We start from the raw sequence: 24,311 nt of genomic DNA on the forward strand, positions 1-24,311 counted from the left end.
AACATAAGACAGTCCCGCCATCCTGGGTATTAACCTTGTGAGCCAATGCTGCACTCCCTCAATAGCAAGAATGTCCTTCCTCAAATTTGGAGATGAAAACTGCACACAATACTCCAGGTGTGGTCTCACTAGGGTCCTGTGCAACTGCAGAAGGATCTCTTTGCTCCTATACTTAACTCCTCTTGTTATGAAGGCCAACATGCCATTCACTTTCTTCACTGCCTGCTGTACCAGCATGCTTACTTTCAGTAACTGATGTACAAGGACCCCCAGATCTCGTTGTACTTCCCCTTTTCCCAACTTGACACTATTCAGATAATAATCCTCACATTTATCCACATTAAATTGCATCTGCCATGCATCTGCCCACTCACCCAACCTGTCCAAGTAACCCTGCATCCTCATAGCATCATCCTCACAGTTCACACTGCTACCCAGCTTTGTGTCATCTGCAAAATTGCTAATGTTACTTTTGATCCGTTCTTTATGTCAACAACCAATTTTTGCTGACATAAAGGGCCAGGTTAGACACAAAATGCTGCAGTAACTCAATGGGTCATGGAGCAACTCTGGAGAAAAAGGATATGTGACATTTTGGGTCGGTAATCTTCTTCAGACTGATTGGGGGGTTTGGGGGGTGGACACTGGAAGCAAGAAAGAAACAGAACAAATCAGGGCCAGCAACAGATGATCTCAGGCAGGGAGATTCCTCCTTGATCTTTCTTAAGGGATAGGCTGTTGGCTTGTCACCATGATACAAGATTCTCAATTTATTTCCTGTACTTCATCTCATCATTATCAATCTGGCCAGCACTAGACTTACAGTATCATCACGAGCAAGTTGGCGTTGTACATGGTCACACAGTCATGGGTGTGCCAATTTTCCAAATTAAAGCACGCATGTTTTATTCTAGTCCTGATGAATGGCCATCAACTGTAAGAAGGTAACTTTTTTCTCTCCATATCGCTTCCTTACCTACTGAGTATCCCTAACAAGTTCTGTTTTCTCTTTAGATTTCTAGGATCTGGATTTTTACAAGTTTTTTGGTAATGGATCAGTTTCTCATTGTGCAGTTAGCAATTACAGATTTGAGCAAAGGTAGCATGAAAAAAAACAGTCCTAACTATGAGCAGGAAGTACATTTTTAGGCCTGGCAGAATACTTTGATGTGCATCACTTACATGGGATATTTAGTCTTTTTCATTGATGAATGCTATGAATAGTAGTCTGTAAATTATTCCCTTTTGGATTTTGCCTTTTATTTCTATTAATAGGTGGTGACATACCTGGCGGGATGTGGATTGCAAAGCTGCCCGATGCTTCTGGCAAAAGGATATCCAGATATTGGGTGGAATCCTGTTGGAGGCGAACGCTATCTAGATTTTCTACGTTTTGCTGTATTTGTTAATGGTGCGTAGTTCAAATTAGCAAATCTCAAAAAAAGTTGAATATATTTTAATACCTTTTTCGTGGAGTCAAAATTCCATTGGGCACCAGAATTTGTACATGAATATCACAAAATTAGCTAAATAAATTGCATAGATATAACAGCCGAAAACTATCATCATACAACATGTCCTGAGGTTTAGTTGGCTGTCGGATTGGCCCTATTGTCACATATTCTTACCCAATAAAGATTGCTTATGATCCAAGACTCAAAACCGAGCCTGAATACTAATGTTTTTTTCCATACCCAATTTGATCTGGAATAGCAGAAAGATAAATGTACAATACTCACACATAAAAGGACAGTATTTGTTTGTGATCAATAGCTGAGGGCATGAATGATAATTCTAAGCAAATTATCCCAACTTCAATAAACACAGAAATGTAGAAATGGATCGGGCCTGATCAACCTTTCTATACAATCGTAGCTAACTCAATACCGGATTCCCGCTTTTCCATATACCCCTTTACTTATTTTTACATTATTTATCCCCTTGATCTCCTCTTCTCCATTGGAATAAATTACACCTACACGAGAAAGCAAACTTGGGTCCCAATTTGATATATCTCATTTGAAAATCTCCTCTGAGTGCAGATCTCCATTTGTACTGCAAAAAAGTTTAAAATAGTGTTACAAAACCAAATACAGAAGCAACATTGCCTGTTGGTGGACATAACTGATGTATAATGAAATTATTTCATGACTGAAAAAGAAATCTTATTGCACTAGGGAATAGAAACTATGCTTGTTTGTAGCCTTGTTGCACTGGGGAATACATATATAATGTTTAATGCCTCGAAAACAGTGAACATGAACATAGAATGTAATGAAAGGCTTTGCATTTGTAATTATAAGAAGCATGTGGAACTCTTGCTGTTTCCCACTGATTGGTTTGTAATTTTAGGTGAAAGTGTTGAAGAAAATGCCAATGTGGTTGTGCGCTTGCTAATACGTCGCCCTGAATGCTTTGGGCCAGCCCTACGAGGTGAAGGTGGTAGTGGTTTACTTGGGGCCATCGAGGATGCTATCAAGATATCTGAGGATCCTGCCCGTGATGGACCAACGGTCAAGAAAGACCGTAGACGGGAATTGTAAGAAAACAACGTTAATTTGAATCAGCAGAAATATATAGCATATATATATTTCCTTTTATAAAGATTGCCGGCCTGAGATATTGATCTGTTGGTTGACTGAAAAGTGGGGTGATGCATTTTGGGACCATAATGGTGCTGGGACATAGAACATGCATGAAAGGGCCTTACAGAGTATTCCAGATCAGCGGTATCTAGGACTACATGTCCTTAGGTCTTTGAAGGTGACATCAAATATCGAAAACATGGTTCAGAAGGCACAATGGATATTGGCCATTTGTTGGATGTTGAATAAAGGCTGAGATTATTTTTCCTGGTGAGAAGAAAGCTAAGGGGTGACATTATAGAGTTTCGTAAAATCATGAGCGGCATAGATACGGTGGATCGCCATGGTCTTTTTCCCCCAGAGTGGGAGAGTTCAAAGTTAGATGGCATAGGTTAATGGGAGATGAAAGATCTAAAGGGAGGCACATTTTTCCACATGAGAGACATGTTTTTCCACAGTCATTGGGGGATAGATATACACCGAGCTGCAAATAGAAGTAGTGGAAGCAGGTACAATTACAGTGTTGAAAGGGTATTTGGTCAAGTCCATTGTTGGTAAAGGTATAGGTTCGAATGTAGGCAAATGGGACCAGCTCAGGTAGACAACTCGCTCAGCACGAATGAGTTGGGCTGAAGGGTCTGTTTTCGTGCTATCGTTTATGATTTTAAAAATGTGCATCAAGCCATGTTAGAAAATACAGGGCAGGGGTCCAGATGTTTGATCATAGCAATAGATTTCAAGGAGTATCTTATTGAAGGAAAGGGATTTAGAGAAAAAAATGGATCCGTGCTGCACATTGATGGTTTTGGAGGACATTCCAGACAGTGTCCTAGCAACTGATGAAAATAATTAAACATGGCGGTGCAAGCTCGAAGGGCCGAATGGCCTACTCCTGCACCTATTTTCTATGTTTCTATACAGCAATGATGAGAATGCTTCTTTAATTGGTGAATGGCCCATATAAACTTTTTTAAGAATTTGTTTTGATCCATGCAAATGACAAATGACCTAGAAACTGTGAATAGTTCTGCACTGAATGTCATTATCCGCACCCACTCTTTCAGGAGACATAGACTGTACACATTATTAATTTAAAAGTTTAGAAGTGAATAAATTGATCCTGAGCGGTAATGCAGAGTGGGCAGTAAAGCTATTTGCAAGCACAGATTTATACCATCACACCCACAGAATCCAACTCTCCTTGCTCCTTGATTTATAAATAACTGTAGAATAATTGTTGTATTGCAGTACATCCACAGGAAACGAAGCCCAAGTGCAATTGAATATTCTATTATGATCAATAACATACTTTTCACCTCTTGCAGCTATAGTGAAGAGGTCCATGAAGAAAATCGTGTCCATCTGGGGAATGCCATCATGTCTTTCTATTCAGCACTAATCGATCTATTGGGCCGCTGTGCTCCAGAAATGCATGTAAGCAATTACCGAATATTGATAAACCAATTGCAGCTTCCTGTTGAACCACCCTCCTATACATGTGCCTGTTATCTTTTTTTCTCATTCCAAAACTGTTTGTGTAAAAGCTTTGAAAGGTAAGTAAAATGTTATTAAAATGAAAGCGAAAAGAAACAGATCTGTCCTGTCAAAACATGTAAATGACTTTGTTTTTGAGCTTCAGAGATTAATCTGAAGCCAAACATTTAAAGCTTGAATTTGACATTGAAATGTACGTTGTGTTTCACCCTTGTCTTTCTGGGAAAATGGAGTGGACAAGCCGCCTGCCATAACTAATCCAACACATTCTCTGACATTTTGGACGCCTTTAATGTAATCCCACCATCGGTCATCCTACCCATTCCTATCCCTTTCAGCATTCCATTGAGACCATTCCCTCCACAACTCCTTAGTTTTCTTATTTCTTTCCTACTAAACCCACCCCCACCCAGGCACTTTCCCCTGTAACTACAGGAGATATAGCACCTGCCCCTCCTTTGCATCGGCGAGACCAAGTATAAAGTTACTGTTTTGCCAAACACCAAGGCCTGCTGGAGCTCCCGGATACGAACCACTTTAACTTGGAAGTGTGCCCTTCCCATTCCCGCACTGACCTTTCTATCTCACACTCTTCCATTGCCAGAGTGAGGCCACTCACAAACAGGAAGAACAGCACCTCATGTTCCACTCGGATAACTTAAATTAATTCTCCATTTAAAGTAATACAACCCCTCATCACACCCCCCCCCCCCCCCCCCCCCCCCGCCCACCAGTCCTCTCTACACATACATTTCTCCCACCATCCACCACTCTACGCCCAACTTAAAGGAAAGATGTATTTGCATAGGATAGGACCCAAAAGAGATATTATGTTGATGGTGCCAGGGATGGAGAATTGTAGATGTGAGGAAAATGTAATAGATTGAACATGTTCTTGTTCACTTGCTGCAAGTGTGGTCAGGCAAAAAACCTTCAACACATTGATATGGTGCATGGGTGTGTACTTGACAAGCCACAAGTTTTGTGTCAACATACAGATTAATACTGGAAGGTGTGGTTCGGTGGGATTGTCTTAGATACATAAGCAGCACTATTTAAATGTGGTGGTGGTACTGTTTCAACTGGCATAGACTCAATGGAAGAAATAGTTCCTGTACCGTTCATTTTCTATGATTCTCTATCTGCCTTCGACTCTGTGGACTAAAATACGATTTTCCGGTTCATTTTGAAATAGGCGACTTTTCGAGAACTGGCTTTTTGCTAGTTTGTAAATATTTTCTCTTTTTCAACAGTTGATTCAAGCTGGCAAAGGTGAAGCATTGAGAATCCGAGCTATCCTGCGATCCTTGGTTCCCATTGAAGACTTGGTTGGTGTTATAAGCCTGCCAGTGCAGATACCTGCCTTTGGAAAAGGTAAAATTAAATTGATTTTGCTGGTGTGCTCGACGTTTGAACGTTCAAAATGCCAGATGTACTCAGCAGGCCAGGCATCATCCATGGGGAGAGTCATTGTACTGCACAATACTTGGCCCAACCATTATGCCTCTCTGTGCTAATTCCATTGACCTGAATTGGGGCCATATCCTTCCACTCATTTCCAATATGTGTTCTGGCTTTTTACACATTTTGAAAGTTTCTGCCACCAACACCTCTTCCGGCAGCCTCTGCCATAAGAGGGCCAATTGCAGTGTCCCTGTTAGACGCTGCCGGGATGGTGGTGGAGGCAAGTAGGATAGTTGCATTCAAGTGACTTTTAGATAGGAAAATGGTTATGCAGGAAATGAAGCTAAACGGATTACGTTCTGGCAGAGGCGTTAGTTTAACCTGACATTTTGTACGGCATGGACATCATGGGCCTGTTCATGTGCTGGACTGTTCTATGGCACATGTATAATAACCACCGTCTGTGTGGAAAACATGCCCATAAGAGGATGCGATACGATAGAACTTTATTCATCCCAGGCGAGAAATTGGTCTGCCAACAGTCATAAAACAAAACGAGATACGTGTAACATGAAATTAAAGTGATGAGTGGAAAGTCCAGGATTGGGGATGTGCAAAGATTGGGGAGGGTGAAGGGGAGTCATTCTACTCTACGACAGAATGGGGAGGAGTTGTACAGTTTCATGGCCACAGGAAATATATTTGGCTGTGGCGTTCTGTGCGGCAACTTGGTGGAACCAGTCACGGCACAGTGACGCAGCGGTAGAGTTGCTGCCATACAGCGAATGCAGCACTGGAGACCCGGGTTTGATCCTGACGACGGATGCTTTCTTTAAGGAGTTTGTACATTCTCACCGTGACCTGTGTGGGTTTTCTCCGAGATCATCAGTTTCCTCCCACACTCCAAAGACGTATAGATTTTTAGGTTAATTGGCTTGGTAAATGTAAAATAAAAATTGTCCGTAGTGTGTGTGTGTGTGTAGTGTTAGTATGCGGAGATCGCTGGTCGGCTTGGACCCGGTGAGCCGAAGGGCCTGTTTCCGCGCTGTATCACTGAAGTCTAAAACTAAAACAATCTGATGCTGAAGGTGCTCCTCAGGTTGACCCGTGGCGTCATGGAGGGGGTGAGCTGTATTGTCCAAGATGCTCCGCAGTTTGAGGAGCATCCTCCTCTCCAAGACCATATCCCGTGAATCTAGCAATGTTGTCAGGACTAGAGGGTCTGAGCTATAGCGAGAGTATGCTGGGACTATTCCTTGGAGCGCTGGAAGAAGAGGGGTGATCATATAGAGATGTATAAAATCATGAGAGGAATAGATCGGGTAGATGCACAGAGTCTCTTGCTCAAAGTAGGCGATGGTCCAGAGGACATAGGTTTAAGGTGAAGGGGAAAAGAATTAATAGGAATCCGAATGGGTAACTTTTTCACACAGTGGGTGGTTAGGGTATGGAACCAGCTGCCAGCGGTTGTAGTTGAGGCTCGGATATTCTCAACGTTTAAGAAACAGTTAGACAAGTACATGCAGCATTTTTGTCTACATGGATAGGACAGGTTTGGAGGGATATGGACCAGACGTAGGCAGGTGGTACCAGTGTAATTGGGAGATGCTGGCCGGCGTGGTCAAGTTGGGTCAATAGACAATAGGTACAGGAGTAGGCCATTCGGCTCTTTAAGCCAGCACCACCATTCAATGTGATCATGGCTGATCATCCCCAATCAGTACCACGTTCCTACCTTCTCCCCACATTTCCTGACTACACTATCTTTAAGAGCCCTTTCTAGCTCTCTCTTGAAAGTATCCAGAGAAACGGCCTCCACCACCCTCTGAGGCAGAAAATTCCACAGACTCACCACTCTCTGTGAGAAAAAGTGTTTCCTCGTCCCTGTTCTAATTGGCTTACCCCTTACTCTCTGTGAGAAAAAGTGTTTCCTCGTCCCTGTTCTATTTGGCTTACCCCTTATTCTTAAACTGTGGCCTCTGGTTCTGGACTCCCCCCTATATTCCATCCGGAACACATAGTTTCCTGCCTCTAGCGTTCCATTCCAAAGCCCTGGTGAATCTCTTCTAATCTTTCTATGTTTCTATTTCTAAGATCCTCTTCAACCCTCACCCTGACTAAACGGCGTCCTCAGTATGTGTGCTGAGCCTCCTCCTCTACTCCCTCTTCAGCCGTTCCATTCTCTCAGCAAAACACCATCACAGTCCCACCATCCCGGGATTGGCCCTTGTGAATCCTACAGCTGCACTAGCAGCATCAATAGGAAGACCAAGGGCCTGTTTCAGGAAGTCCATGCTATATCACTATGGGACGGATGACTGTTTCTATTTTTAAAATTTCTCCTCTCTTAAACCTGTGTCTGATCAAAAGGCTTCTAGACTCCCCTGCCCTGGGAAAAAACTTCTACCGCTGGACTATCTTTCCCAACTGCATCTCATGATTTCTCCAAAAGGTATAGAGGGTCATCCAAATCGGCCCTCCGCATATTCCACGCTCCCCTCCATTGAGTCTGTCCAAAGCATAGCCTATCCGGAGGGCACTCAGCTCATAAACCATGGACTGTTTACAGACAGGTCTCTTCCGTTCCAGGGTCAGGAAACATTCTTTCCGGTGAATCTACTCTTCTGTGACTGCCATCACCACCTAATGCCCCCCACACTTATTACTATCCTGTGGTCGTGTGGGAGATGCAACCATTTCGTTGTCTCTGTAATGACAATGACAAAAAATTGAATTTGAATCTGAATCTGAGGTGTGGCAACCAGAATGATACAAAACTCCAAATGCGGCTTAAACGTTTTGAGCAGCTGCAACTTGAAGATCCAACTCATACTCGATGTCCTGGCTTATGAAGGCAAGCATATCAAATACTGCCTTTACTATCCTATCCACCCGTAATTAAACCCCTGTCTCATGGTGCGAGTCCACCTGTGAGTGATCCCGAGTTAAAAACAAATCAAACTCGTGGTAATCACGTAGAATTAACGCAGCGGGAACGTAGGAACTCGTGGACATAACTTAGCGACTCGTAACGCTAGCGGCAGGTACTCGGGGAAACTTGTTAACTCGTGAAAATATTTCAACATGTTGAAAGATTTCCACGAGTCAAATTTACTATTGAAGGAAAAATTTGAAACTTTTAAACTCGTTGTAATACCGTAGTAGCCCGTGAGTTTACCGTAGTGACTCGTGAGTAACTCGTGGGTTTGGCCTGAGTGCCAGAAGTGAAATGTTGAAGATTAGTCAGATCTTAATGGAAAATTTTACAGTGATCTAACAATTCACTGTTAAGGAGCAAAAAGCACACCGGGGATCTGAGAAACAGTGGTCAGAAAAGTCAGTATGGAAATGTGAAAGGAAGTTAAAATGGTTAGCAACCAGGAGATCCATTAGGCTTTGGCGAAACGAGCGCAAGTGTTCGGCGAAATGGTCGGCAAGACTACGCTAGGTATCGCCGATGTACAGGAGACCACATCGGGAGTTGATCTGTACGAACATTGAATTCTTCAAATTTAAGTAACACCCCTCCTAACCCCCACTTTCTTTTCTATCCTCACTCCACCCCCTTCCCACACACCCATTTCTCCCACTATCCCACCCCAGTCACCCTGCTTCTTTCCATTCTTTGTACGTTCTTCTCCCATTCCCAGGTACCTGATTTCCCTTTGATTCCCCCCTTTTTTCCCCCTCCGCATTTGTCCCCTTTCCCCCTTCTGTCTATTTCCCTTCCTGTGGTGCTGCACGGCAGAAGCCTTCCTTTCCTCAAAATTCCTTTGCCTCACTCTCCGAAAGTTAGACTTATAAAGCTGATGTACTGGCTAAAACAAACTTAACTAGGTTACAATAATGGGACAATAGTTAACCAGTATTAACTAGATATTGTTGTTCAGGTTAAATGTTGTTCAGGTTAATAACAGGGTTTGTTTCCGATGCAAAAGAAGACTGTTCTGTTTCCTGGTTTCAGTACAGGGGCTTAGCTCCTAACACAAACCAACCTCCCTTCCATTGACTCCATCTACACCTCGCGCTGCCTCGGCAAGGTCAGCAGCATAATCAAGGACCAGTCGCACCCCGGCCACTCCCTCTTCTCCCCTCTCCCGTCAGGCAAAAGGTACAGAAGTGTGAAAACGCACACCTCCAGATTCAGGGACAGTTTCTTCCCAACTGTTATTAATTAGGCAACTGAACCATCCTACCACAACCGGAGAGCAGTCCTGAAATCTACATCATTGGTGAACCTCGGACTATCCTTGATCAGACTTTGCTGACTTTACCTTGCAATAATCGTTATTCCCTTGTCATGTATCTATACACTGTAAATGGCTCGATTGTAATCATGTGTTGTCTCCCCATGACCTCCGTGGGTTTTCTCCAAGATCTTTGGATTCGTCCCACACTCCAAAGATTGACAATATTGTGGGTTACTTGGCTTGGTGTAAATGTAAAATTGTTCTTAGTGTATGTAGGGTGGTGTTAATGTGCGGGAATCGCTGATTGGTGTGGATTTGGTGGGCCGAAAGGCCTGTTTCCGCACTGTATCTCTAAACTAAGCTAAACGCTTTTCACTGTACCTCGATACATGTGACAATAAAGTGAACTAAATGAAACAGATTTGCAAAATTATTTTCTTGTATGACGGAGACTAGAGCTGTGTGCCTATTGCAGTCTATATCCTGGGTTTTGGGCTATTTTGATTGTTTTTGTTTTCCAGATGGCAACCTTGTTGAGCCTAAAATGTCAGCCAGTTTTGTCCCTGACCATAAGGCTCCCATGGTGCTGTTCCTGGACCGTGTGTATGGGATAGAGAGTCAAGATTTTCTCCTTCATGTTTTGGAGGTTGGCTTCTTACCTGACATGAGAGCTGCTGCCTCCTTGGACACTGTGAGTAATGATTTTAAGTACAATATTTCAGAAAATATGCATACAAAATCAGTTGTTATCAAATGTTTTGGCATTAATTTGTTTTCACTTTGCTACAAGAGTTTATCAAGACAGATTTATTATAGCATCACGTTTAACATAGACATCATGGGCAGAAGTGGCCTCTTCCTGTGCTCTACTGTTTTATGGTCTGTGTTGCAGGCTCTTCTGAACTGGTCTAGTGTGGAATATCACTCACTGACTCAGGCACAATCACACTCAAACATAACTTATTGTTCCAATCTTTATTTATTGAACCTGCAAGCTTGGTACAATGTTTTAGTGATTGACCAGTGGGCATGTTTCATAAAATAATTCTTTCTTCACAGCTGTTACATAAAGTCATAGAGGTACACAGCACAGAAACAGGTCCTTTGGCCAAAGTTGTCCATGTTGACGAGCGTATTTCCTCAGATAATTCCATTAGTCCGCATTTGGTCAATATTCTTTTAAATGTTCCCGATCCAAGACTCTGCAAAGCATGAGAACTGTAACGTCCAGGTTCAGGACCAGATTGTTCCCTACAGCCATCAGGCTATACTACAACCTCATAACACCACAACCTCATAAGCTATGAACTACAATAAACTATTATTGTTATTATTACTATTATTGTTTGTTCTTTTTTTTCTGAGTTTTTCTTATATTATTTATTGTGATTACATATTGTGTTGTGCTGCAGCAAGTAAGAATTTCATTGTTCTATCTGGGACATATGAAAATAAAACACTCAAGTCAAGTCAAGTCAAGTTTATTTGTCACATACACATACGAGATGTGCAGTGAAATGAAAGTGGCAATGCTCGCGGACTTTTGTGCAAAAGACAAACAACAAAACAACCAAACAAATTATAAACACAATCATAACACACATATTCTTTTACATAATATCATAACACACATATTCTTTTACGTAAATCATACTCTTGACGTCCTTTAAATGTTGTAATTGTGTCTACCTCTACTCTTTCATTCTGGCAACTGGTTCCAAATACCCAGTACCCTCTGTGTGGAAAACCTTGCCCCTCAGGGGGCTCAATATGTTACTTATTCTTTTGAAAAAGTGATCAACGGCGTATCACCAAATGTTTATTTACATTGGAGGTTCATATACACTGAAAAGGTATTCAAAACCTGAACACACATTTATGCACAACAATCAATAAATTCATATATCTGAGTTTATTTTGAACCAACTTCATTTTATCTCCACTGGATTTTCCAGTTGATGTCCTGATTCACTCCAATTATACATTGATTGGTATTTTTGTGAAACTTAGCTGTTCTGCTACTTATGAAGAAACTTGCGCACCCAGTACATTCTTTGCACTCAATCTATATAGACTTCACTTCTGTGCTGTTGCACTATGAAGTATTTCAGATTCTCTAGTTCTAGTCCTGCTCCTCTCCACGACTGCCTTCTTACAGCGTTGACTGCTGTTAAATAAAGTCGTAGAGTTACACAGCACAGAAACAGGCCCTTTGACCAAAGTTGTCCATGCTGAGTCATGGACCTCATGTTTGCCAGACATCTTCTTCACAAGTGCTTTCTTCCAACATTGCCAGTATTTAGATACAGACTTTGTCAATGATTGCTGGTATGACTGCCATATTATACTGTGCATAATGCACCTAATTTACCCAATATATGTGCATAATACAACATTGCTTTTCATTGCCTCCCTGGTCAATTCGTCCCTTTCCACCCATACCACCCCCTCTCTGGGCACTTTACCTTGCAACCGCTGGAAATGCTACACTTGTCGCTTTACCTCCCCCCCCTGACTCCATTCAAGGACCCAAGCAGTCATTCCAGGTGCCACAGAGGTTCACCTGCACCTCCTCCAACCTCATCTATTGCATCCGCTGCTCTAGATGTCAGCTGATCTACATCGGTGAGACCAAGCGTAGGTTTTGATCGCTTCGCTGAACACCTCTGCTCGGTTCGCAATAACCAACCTGATCTCCCGGTGGCTCAGCACTTCAACTGCCCCTCCAATTCCGAATCCGACCTTTCTGTCCTGGGCCTCCTCCATGGCCAGAGTGAGGACCACTGTAAATTGGAGGAGCAGCACCTCATATTTCGCTTGGGCAGTTTGTGCGCCAGCGGAATGAACATTGACTTCTCTAATTTCAGGTAGTCCCTACTGTCTCCTCCTCTTCTCAGCTCTCCCTCAGCCCACTGGCTCCTCTTCCTTTCTTCTTCCCGCACCCCCCCCCGAAGAAGGGTTTCAGTTCGAAACATTGCCTATTCCCTTCGCTCCATAGATGCTGCGGCACCTGCTGAGTTTCTCCAGCACTTTTGTCTACCTTCGATTTTCCAGCATCTGCAGTTCCTTCTTAACCATTCATTATGGTGCTGGATTCAAATGTTCTTTGAGCATTTCATCAATTCCGTCAAATCAGTTCATGTTGATGACCTTTAGAAAGGTTTTTCATGAAACAGAAATATTAACACTGATTCTCTCTTCTAAAGTACTGTTTGACCTTGTATTGATAGCAATATTTAAACTTTTCAAATTTCCAGGATGTTTAGTATTTTATTTTTGTATTATTTCATAGAACAGATTGGGCAAAAACTTCAGATAATTCACAGCGATATACATAACACTTCATGTAACAATGGTAATTATTTGGATAGGCTGAAGTACCTGGCTATGCTTATTTTAGCATGGAATAGATCAACAGGTGATGTTCTGGAGATATACTAAATAACGATGGGGTATATTGCACACATGTCAATGCATAAATTCATGTTAGGAGATTGGGGAAAAACCATGGATCACATACATTTCAACTGCTTGATGAGGTTGATGAAAGAGTTTGGTAACTATTATTTTCTAGTGCTTATTTAGATTAGATTAGTTTATTAATGTCATGTGAACCAAGGTACAAGGAAAAGTCTGAAGAAGGGTCTCGACCCGAAACGTCACCCATTCCTTCTCTCCAGAGATGCTGCCTGTCCCACTGAGCTATTCCAACTTTTGTGTATATCTTCGGTTTAAAGCCATATCTGCAGTTCATTCTTATGCAATGAAAAGCTTTTAGTTGCATACTATCCACAGGCCCTGTTTGCCCAATATGCCCTAGCATAGGGCCTGCTTCCACGTTGTATGTCTGAAGTCTTTCCAAGGGAGGGGTATGTGTGTGCACGTTTTCAAAATAGGGCTAGTCTGTTTCTGGGTTGATTCAGAGAATCAGCAGCTTAGCCATAAGTACATGCATTGTGTTTCCATATAGCTCAGTTTAGAATTTGGAGGAAGATCTGAATGTGAATGTGTGAAGTTGTGTTGAAAAGCCATGCTTGTTAAGATTCATTTGGATTTGGATTAATTTGCAATATATATAACTTGCTCCACCCCAGGTTGCATTCAGTACCACAGAGATGGCCCTGGAGTTGAACCGTCTCCTTTGCATCGCACTTTTCCACTGGAACCAAGTGATCAGCTTTGTTTGCTACCGTACATAGGCTATTGTTGATTGCTTCACACCATTTACATGACACGGGTAGAGCACTGACATCTCCGAATACATGATTTGAAAAATTCTCTTTGGCTCTGTGGGGTGAGTTTCTTCTTGTTCTAAACTATTACAAAATCAGGGATTCTCTCTTCTTTTTTTTGTTTTTCAGTATATGCGAATTGCACTCAAGCTTCACGTTTTTCTACTCTATCTTAAATAGATCTTATTTCCTTAGTTTTTCCAAATCCTCTCAACATCCATCCTCAGTATTTTTTTCTTCTAAGGATTAACTTCTCTTCTCTTATAACATAAAACTAGAGGTTGTACATAGAATGGATTACGGTATTACATAGTTGGCACCTAAAATTAGGTGCCACTGTACTGTTTTGTGCTGTATTAACTTCTAATAAAATAAACAAAAAAAAAACAACAAAAAAAGAAAAACCATGCTTGTTAAGATTCATTTGGATTTGGATTAATTTGCAATATATATGACTTGCTCCACCCCAGGTTGCTTTCAGTACCACAGAGATGGCCCTGGCTTTGAACCGTTACCTTTGCACTGCAGTTCTTCCACTGATAACCAAGTGTGCACCTTTGTTTGCTGGAACGGAACATAGAGCTATAATGATTGATTCCATGCTTCACACCATTTACCGGTTGTCCAGGGGTCGCTCACTGACCAAGGCTCAGAGGGATGTTATTGAAGATTGTCTGATGGCTCTGTGCAGGTGAGTTTGTTATTGTAAAAACACATATTACAAAATCAGGGATGGTAGGTCTTTTGTTTTGGTATTGTCAGTAATCCGGATGCGAATTGCACTCAAGCTTGCAGTAGTTTTGAGGGACTCTATCTTAAATAGATGACATCTTATTTCCTTAGTGCTAGATTTCCAAATCATCTCAACATCCATCCTCAGTATTTTGTGTCTTCTAAGGATATAACTTCTCATCTCTTATATTCCAATGATTATAGACCCAAGCAGATGAACTTTGCTTCATACATTAAACCTTTTATTCTAGGAAACCCAGGGAATCTTCACTGTACTGCTTTAAATGCATGTATACCTTCTTCAAATTAGAGACAAAAACTGTGTGCCACATTTCCAAGTGCAGCCTAGCCAGTGCCCTCTAAAATAATATAAAAACTGACATGGAATGGTACTGTAAAACAACAGGCACTTCAGCAGAACGATGCAAATTAAACAAACCCCTTCTGCATGCACATGATCCATATCCAGCCATTCTCTGCATATTCCTGTACCTCAACTGCTTCTTCTGGTAGCTCGTTCTATGTACACATCACCCTGCGAACATTTTTTCCAACATTTGGCAAGCTGGGTTTCATCAGTCAGGGAATTAAAGATTTACAAGTTCTGCTTGCTGCATCAACCTGATGTGCATTTTATACGGAATGTCAGCAAAATTAGGAGACCCAGCACAGTAGGACTCACAATTGGTATGTGGAGCCCTAAGTGGATTCTTGTCATCAAAAATGGTTAGTCATAGTCATATAGCATGGAAACAGGCCCATCTTTCCCACACCGACCAACATGTCCCATCTACACTAGTCCCACCTGCCTGCATTTGGCCCATATCATGCTAAACCTATCCCATCCATGTACACGTCCAAATATTTCATAAATGTTGCGATAGTACGTGCCAAATTCAAATTAATTGTATACTTAATGTACAAAATACATCTTAAATTCTGGCAGCTGACTGAACACTGTTATCCAAATATTTAAGTTTGATTGTTTTTTTTTCTTGCTGTTGTAGCTTTCTCCGTCCATCTATGTTGCAGCATCTACTGCGTCGACTGGTTTTTGATGTACCAATATTGAATGAATATGCCAAGATGCCACTGAAGGTCAGTTTCACTGGGTGTACCTTTGTTGTTGATTCAACTATTAACTCGCAGTCAGGCAGCATCAATGAGAAAAGGAAAGACGTGACATCCTGGGATAAGAAACCTTCATCGGAGCTGGAAATATGCAAAGCAAACTTATTTTGAGTTGTAGACTGGGATGATGACAAAGGTAGAGGGAGTGTCAGTGATGGGTTGTAGGCTCTCTGTAATGTTTTAAAAACAAAGTTTAGTTTAGTTTACAGATGCAAAGTGGAAGCAGGTCCTTCGGCCATCCTATCCGAGCCGACCCATGATCACCCGTACACTAGTTCTATGTTATCTCAGTTTTGCATCCTACTCTCTGTGGGCAATTTATAGAAGCCAATTAGCCTACAAAATTGTATGTGTTTGGAATGTGGTGGGAAACTGAAGCATCTGAAGGAAACCCATCTTTTACACTTCCCATCTTAAACAAGTGCCCCATAGAGTCATACAGCATGGGGACAGACCCTTCGGGCCAGCTTGCCCACGCCGACCAACATGCTCCATCTACACTAGTCCTACCTGCCTGCTTTTGGCCCATATCCCTCTAAACCTATTCTATTCATGCATCTATTCAAATGTTTCTGTTAAACATTGTGATAGTACCTGCCGCAACTACCTCCTCCAGTAGCTGGTTCCACATACCTACCACCCTTTGTGTAAAAATGTTGCTCCACAGGTTCCTATTAAAACTTTCTCCCCTCACCTTAAACCTATGTCCTCTGGTTCTTGAAGTCTAGTTTTAGACTTCCTGACTGTGGGGGGGAAAAGACTGTGACCATCCATCTGTTGTGCCCCTCGTGATTTTATGAAGGTCACTCAGTCTTCTTAGGAAAGAAGCACAGTATCTAGTCTGTCTTTGTAAATTAAGCTCTCCCTTCCCTGCAACATCCTTGTGGATTTGTTTTGTACCCTTGCTGGCTGGTTCCAGATTTCAGAAACTGTTTGATGCACAACAATTCATATAAGTAGGTAAGACCTCAGATGGAGGGGGTAAAAAAGAGGCTTCTCATGTCAATGATGATTGTGCCAAACATGGTGTCAATTGTAAATAATTAAATCTGCCTGCACATGGCTGATATCACTCCATTCCTTATGTTTATGTGCCTGTCTCAATGCCTCCTAAATGTTGCTATTGTATCTGCTTCCTCATGCTACAGTGTGTTGGAGACAGATACTGGAGTAACTCAGCAGGACAGACAACATCTCTGCAGAGAAGGAATAGGTGACATTTTGGGTCAAGACACTTCTTCAGAATGTTCCTCAAATGGATTCAGTACTGGCTTATTTATGGAAGTCAGAGGATTATGGTGCAAGGATAGTATTCTGATTGGAGGTCTGTGATCAGTGAAGTCCATCAGGGATCTGTGCTGGGACTTCTGCTATTTGTGATATATATAAATGACCTGGACGTAAATGTCGATGGATTGGTAAGTTTACAGACAACACGAAAATTGGGGGAATTGCAGACAATAAGGAAGGCTATGAGAAGATACAGCGAGATATAGATCAGCTGCAGAAATGGGTGGAAAAAAGGCAGAGGTAATTCATCCCAAACAAGTGAGCGGTGTTGCACTTTGGGAGGTTGGCTGTAAGGGGAAAGTACCCAGTTAATGGCAGGACCCTTGACAGCAATGATGTGCAGAGGGATCTTGAAGTCCACGTTCATAGCTCACTGAAGATGGCTGCTCAAGTAGATAGACTGGTAAACAAGGCGTCTGGTATTCTTGCCTTCATTGTACGGGCATTGAGTATAAAAGTTAGGAAGTCATGAAACGGCTCTAGAGGCCTCATTTGGAGTATTGCATGTTGTTCGGTCACCCTGTCACAGGAAGGATGTGGACGCTTTGGAGAGGGTGCAGAGGAGGTTTACCAGAATGCTGCCTTGATTAGAGGGTTTCAGCTACAAGGAGAGATTGGATAAACTTGGATGGTATTCTCTGGAATGTCAGAGGGGAGACTTGATGGAAATATACCTAATTATGAGAGACATAGATAAACTGTCAGAATCACTTTCAATACAAACCCTCTCGCACGCCGAGGCCTCCCCCTCCCTACCTTCTCCCGGCCTCGGCTTGCGGGAGGGTTTGTATTGAAAGTGCGCCGTTAGCGTGTTTGCAAGCAGATTCCCTTATCAGGGCGGGCGGGATACGGGAGGAGGAGGTGATGGAGCCACGGTCGCGGCCGCTGCTGCCGCTGTTCGGGGCAAAGATCTGCTATAAGATCTTTGGTTCGGGACCGGTGATTCGCTCCGCCCCTTCCTCACCCCGCACCTGGTATCTTTCCCACGCAATACAGCCGTCACTGCCGACACAAAACATCGCGTTCCTTTTCTCTAGTGATGCTGCCTGACCCGCGGAGTTACTCCAGTTTTTTGTGTCTATCTTCAGTACAAACCAGTATCTGGTTGCCAAGCCGGGCAAAATGACTCGTTATTTAGGTTGGCCGGCGGCGCTTTGAGTGGTCTGTGGTACCCGGGCAACCGTTAATTTCGAGCCCTGGATATGGCTCATGTAAAGGTAGGAGATCCATGTTTGGCACAAATATTGAGCCAAAGGGTCCATTCCTGCATGTACTGGGTTCTACATATATCCAACAGAGAGTCGGGCATAGATGGCAGCGGACTGGTTAGATATTCTTTGAAGAAAAAAATGTTTAGACAAGAGCCATCAACAGACAGGGATTTGATGAATATACGCTACAGGTGCAGGCAATTGTGCAGATTGAGGCTGTGGGCCGAGGTGCTTTTTCGTTTCATTTCATGACCTCAATCAAATATCTACCTGTATTTTTAACATATTGTGTAAAAATATTATATAAAACATACCTGAAACTCGTCAAGAACAAAACCTGCACATATTTTAAAAATATGAGAAAAACCTCAAATTTCCCGAGTAGCAATTGTCCAGTCAAAGCACGTTTGACACTGAGTCGGATGCCTATTGACCAATCATGAGCTTTGTTTCAGGCTAGCTAGGCAGGGAGCACACTGGGATCATGGCGGAGAGGAAGGTTCGTGCAAGAGGTTTTAAACTGTCAAACAATAATACAAATAACCTCACATGATTATCGTACACCATAATAAAGCATGACACCTCGACATCCCTGACCCTCAGCACAGGAGCACCGCAGGGCTGTGTGCTCAGTCCGCTCCTCTACGCCCTATACACACATGACTGCTTGCCCCATCACCCCGCAAATAGGATCATAAAATTTGCGGACGATACAACCGTGGTGGGGCTCAGCTCAAATGGGAACGAGGTCGCCTATAGCGAGGAGGTGCACAGACTTTCTGAGTGGTGTGCTCACAACAATCTCTCTCTGAACACTAAAAAGACAAAGGAGATCATCACTGATTTCAGGCGACATAGAGCGGAGCTGAGGCCACTGGAGATAGGGGGCGAGGAGGTGGAGAGGGTGCCTAGTTTTAAATTTCTGGGGATCAACATCAGTGAGGATCTTAAATGGTCTGTGAACTCTGCTGTAGTTGTAAAAAAGGCACAACAGAGACTTTACTTCCTCAGAACACTGAGGAAGGCCCATCTGTCTGCTAAACTGCTGGAGTCTTTCTACCGCTGTTTGGTAGAAAGCATACTGACTTACTGCATAACTGCCTGGTTTGGGAACTGTTCAGCAGCTGACGGAGCAGCTCTCCAGAGGGTGATAGAAACTGCCCAGGGTATCATTGGACTCCCCCTGCCCCCTCTGGAGGACATTTACCACTCCAGATGCCGCAGCAGGACCTGTAATATCGTGAAAGACATTACACATCCTTGTCACCACCTTTTCACACTGCTGCCCTCAGGAAAAAGGTACAGGTCGCTAAAGTCACGCACTGCCAGACTCAAGAACAGCTTTTACCCATCAGCAATCTTGGAACTGAACTCTGTCTCGGGAGCAGGTTATGGGGAAGGAGGGGGGTGGGAGACAGTGTTAATTTATGTAAATGTGAATCTATGGGTGGGTTTGGGGAGGGAGGGAGTGAAAAAAGTATGAGTATGTGAATGTTTGAAGTTCTTTTAAATGGAGAGACACAGTAATCTCGTTGTATGTGACACATGCAATGACAATAAAGCATTCTGATTGTGAGTATGATCGATGATTATTGTGAACTTTCAGCAAGTTGTCATCTAGTTTTTGCAAGAGAGTGAACTGCAAATTACTGTGCATGCATAAGTGTTCAACTTTGAGGAAGGCTCTGGATAAGAATACTTTGAATACCCAGCTGTACTAAAGTACCAATGTTCTCCAATAAGGAGACCGGTCGGTCCAAGACATGATTATTATTGTGAGATTGTAGTGTTTTCTTTCGTACATCTTGTATAAACAAATAAAAATACAATGTTTCTGTTTGAAAACTAGCCATTCATGATATACCCACCTATGAAATCTAAACCAAAAGATTGGGAAAATAAATGATGATATATGTTCATGTTTGAATTGATATAAACCCGGGAGCGAGGAATAATAATAATAATAATACATTTTATTTATGGGCGCCTTTCAAGAGTCTCAAGGACACCTTACAAAAATTTAGCAAGTAGAGGAAAAACATGTAAGCAGAATGAAATAAATAGTAGAGACATGACTAGTACACAAATTAAGGACAGAATTCAATTCAAAACACAATATGAGGCAATTCAAGCACAGATGAAAAGGGAGGGGGACGTGGGGCTAAGGATAGGCAGAGGTGAAGAGATGGGTCTTGAGGAGGGACTGGAAGATAGTGAGGGACACAGAATTGCAGATCAGTTGGGGGAGGGTTCCAGAGCCTGGGAGCTGCCCTGGAGAAGGCTCTGTCCCCAAAACTGCGGAGGTTGGACTTGTGGATGGAGAGGAGACCGGCTGATGTGGATCTGAGGGACCGTGAGGGTTGGTAGGAGGAGAGGAGGTCAGTGAGATATGGGGGGGCCAGATGGTGGAGGGCTTTGTAGGTGAGGATCAGGATTTTGTAGGTGATCCGGTGGGAGATGGGAAGCCAGTGAAGTTGTTTGAGGACTGGAGTGATGTGATGCCAGGATTTGGTGTGGGTGATGAGTTGTGCAGCTGCGTTCTGGACCAGTTGGAGTCGGTTGATGTAGGTGGAGCTGATGCCAAGGAGAAGTGAGTTGCAGTAGTCCAGTCGGGGGGAGATGAAGGCATGGATGAGTCTTTCAGCAGCGGGAGGTGTGAGAGAGGGCCTGATTTTGGCGATGTTGCAGAGGTGAAAGAAGGAGGTTTTAATGACATGGCGGATGTGAGGCTCAAGGGAGAGGGTGGAATGAAAGATCACGCCAAGGTTGCGGGCCTGGGGAGATGGGGAGACAGTGGTGCCGTCGATGGTGAGAGTGGGGTTATTGATTTTGCTAAGTGTGGATTTGGAGCCTATGAGGAGGAATTCTGTTTTATCGCTGTTGAGTTTGAGGAAGTTATGTTGCATCCAGGTTTTTATAGCTGACAAACAGGAGTTGATATGGGAGAGGGGGGGGGGGGTTGTGGGGGGATTTGGTGCCGAGGTAGATCTGGGTGTCATCGGCGTAACAGTGGAAGTCCAGGTTGAAGTGGCGGAGTATCTGACCAAGGGGGATGATGTAGATGATGAAGAGGAGGGGGCCGAGTACGGAGCCTTGGGGAACGCCTTGAGTGACTGTGGCTGTAGCAGAGGTGTGGTTATGGAGAGAGATGAAGTGGGATCTGTTGGAAAGGTAGGAACAGCCAGCTGAGTGCAGAACCTTCAATGCCAAGGTCCCCAAGTCTGGTAAGCAGGATGTTATGGTTCACTGTATCGAAGGCTGCACTCAGGTCGAGGAGGATGAGGATGTTGAGGGAACCAGTGTCAGCAGAGGTGAGGAGGTCGTTGAGGACTTTGAGGAGAGCAGTTTCTGTGCTATGGAGGGCGCGAAAACCACATTGGAGGGGTTCAAATAGGTTATACGCAAGGAGGTGGGAATGAAGTTGTGACGCAACAATACGCTCCAGGGTTTTTGAAAGAAAGGGGAGGTTTGAGATTGGGCGGTAGTTAATGAGAGAGGAGGGATTCTTTAAGATTGGTGTGACAGCAGCAGTTTTGAAAGCGGAGTGGTCAATTCCTTGGGACAATGAGGAGTTGAAGAGATTAGTGAGGTATGGGGCAGAGAACGGGGAGGCAGGACTTCAGCAGGGGAGCGGGGAGAGGGTCGAGGGAGCAGGTAGTGGGTTTGGATGAGCTGATGAATACAACACATCTCATCGATTACCGTAGGGATGAGAAAGGCCCGCCTGTTCATTTCAGTTACAGGTGGTTGGATCGATTTTAATCGACAGCTTCCTGGCAATGCAGAGAGGAATGATCTCGTTGTTCAGAGAGGGGGTACGCCTCACCGTGACCCAAAAATGTACCACAGGTTATGCTTCATTCTCCGAGATGGGTTGGGAGACAGCCCGAGGTCAGGCGGTGATTGAGGCCACTAAGACTTAATGAACCGTGTACTTACTCATCCAGATCAAGTCCAGCGATTCTGGACACTGGTCCGTGCAAAGTACCTAAAACAAAGTTACTTTTCTCTGATTGAGTCACGCTGGAGTAACTCAGCGGGACAGGCAGCATCTCTGGAGAAAAGGTATAGGTGTTGTTTGGGGTCGAGTCCCTTCTTCAGTCTGAGAGACCCAGATATCTTTAGTTTCTCTCTCCCCTCACTCTCAAACTGAAGAAGGGTTTGGACCCGAAATGTTGCCTATTCATTTTCTCCAGCGATGCTGCTTGACCCGCTGAGTTACTCCGGCAAGTGTGTCTACCAAAGGAAAGTAACTGGCAGTCAGTGGGGAATACACAGGATCTGCCCTCACCCATTAATTAGGCGGGTACATGAGCCGGTGAAACCCGGATCATCTCGGCCGGGGCGATACAAAGTAGCAAACTTGGCCTGGCCACCAGGCGTAAAGTTGCGGGGGAGAGCAGGAGCATTGAGAAGGAGGGGGTCGGAGATCATGGCAGCAACTTGCTCACCGCTCCGAGCGTGGAGCCACCGCTTTGGGGCCGGGGAGGGAAGTAGCTCGGGTGGCTGCGAGCGGCCGCCGGGACCAGACAGCGGAACCGGCCGCCACCTCAACGCCTTCTGCCGCCCTGCCCACCAGCCAGTCAGCCACAGTGTCCTTCAGCACAGGCACAACCGATGGAGGAGGTGGTTGGCGGGTAGCTACTGGGCGGAAGGCTGGCTGCTCCGTTCTCTCTCCCTCCCTCTCCCCGTTATGTGATCTCCCAGAGCCAGGAAGTAAATAGCCCGCAGCACGAATGCCGCTCCTCATAGACTAATATTAAGCTACCTATTATTGAGCACAAGAGGGCGCTGTTACTTTTACTCATAAATTTTCTAATTATCTTAATTAATTAGTGTGCAACTTTTGGCACTGACGAGTTACGAATTCCTTCTTAATGATATTTTATCTAAATCTGTGACAAATTTCAGGTAGAAACCAGACATGGGTGACGAAAGTTAAATTCTAGATGCTTTTTCCGTGCTCGGCTCACAGCCTAATTAAATTAACATTGTGGTCAATCCTGTAGTGTTCTATGGTCTGTAAGGAAGTTCAAATTTTGCTTCAAGCTTTTTCACCGCAGTGTTTGAATTGTAACTTTGTGCTGCTGGTGGGGAACCTCATATGCAGGAAGCACCTGGTAGAATTTCAGGCATTGAAGTTCATGATTTACTAACCAATAATTCCAATAAAATCATAAGGACTGAGATGAGAAAAACATTTTTCACACAGAGAGTGGTGAATCTCTGGAATTCTCTGCCACAAAAGATAGTTGAGGCCAGTTCATTGGCTATATTTAAGAGGGAGTTAGATGTGACCCTTGTGGCCAAAGGGATCAGGGGGTATGGAGAGAAGGCAGGTACAGGATACTGAGTTGGATGATCAGCCATGATCATATTGAATGACGGTGCAGGCTCGAAGGGCCGAATGGCCTACTCCTGCAACTATTTTCTATGTTTCTATTCATATCAGGGAGCCCAACAGGGAGTACAGAAAGTTATTTATAAGCCTATAGTTAATTAATTATCTAATTTCCTGAAAACAGGCTTATTCTGTGGTGTATTTTTTTAAAATAATTGCTAAGTAAGTGTAACATTGTTAATTTAACATTGTGCCATGTTTTCTGTGCAGTTTTCCTTGAATAACCCTTCAAGACAAGAAACATTGGGCCTAGATTCACCATATGGCTTGCTTCCAATTTTAAAAAGCATTGAAATATTCATCCACAAAACTGGATCACTTAGCTCTGTATCATTAAGAATGATGTGTTTAAATTGCATTTTTGTCAGCAACTCACAAAAACCTGGCTAATCTGAGTGATTTGCACAGATTAAAAAAATTGATCAGGTAATTTTAATGCGCATGGCAGATGTGTTGTAGGTAGATCGAACAATGCTGTCATACATTGTGCATTACTTATTTTGAGCATTGCCCATTGATATAAAGTAACATTTTATGCTTAAGGTTAGCTGCAGGCCACATCACTCACTGGGAAATGTGTTTCCACTGCACAATAAGCTTGGAACTGTTTAAAGGGATACTCGAACGATTGAGCGATTATG

At 43.4% G+C, this 24,311-nt stretch overlaps 1 protein-coding gene across 5 annotated transcripts in view; it reads left to right on the top strand.

The window, feature by feature from the left end:
• LOC129714278 (ryanodine receptor 1-like) overlaps positions 1-24,311 on the top strand; it is a 525,269-nt gene that overhangs the window by 271,310 nt on the left and 229,648 nt on the right. For all 5 annotated transcript variants that reach the window (XM_055663830.1, XM_055663832.1, XM_055663834.1 and 2 more), the window contains exons 43-49: positions 1,276-1,411; positions 2,353-2,539; positions 3,911-4,019; positions 5,333-5,453; positions 10,195-10,364; positions 14,376-14,596; positions 15,645-15,735. In XM_055663830.1, the coding sequence (XP_055519805.1) occupies positions 1,276-1,411; positions 2,353-2,539; positions 3,911-4,019; positions 5,333-5,453; positions 10,195-10,364; positions 14,376-14,596; positions 15,645-15,735 (1,035 nt within the window). The remainder of the gene's footprint in view (positions 1-1,275; positions 1,412-2,352; positions 2,540-3,910; positions 4,020-5,332; positions 5,454-10,194; positions 10,365-14,375; positions 14,597-15,644; positions 15,736-24,311) is intronic.

The sequence above is a fragment of the Leucoraja erinacea genome, chromosome 38 (assembly GCF_028641065.1).
Source record: "Leucoraja erinacea ecotype New England chromosome 38, Leri_hhj_1, whole genome shotgun sequence".
In the NCBI taxonomy this organism is placed as follows: domain Eukaryota; kingdom Metazoa; phylum Chordata; class Chondrichthyes; order Rajiformes; family Rajidae; genus Leucoraja; species Leucoraja erinaceus.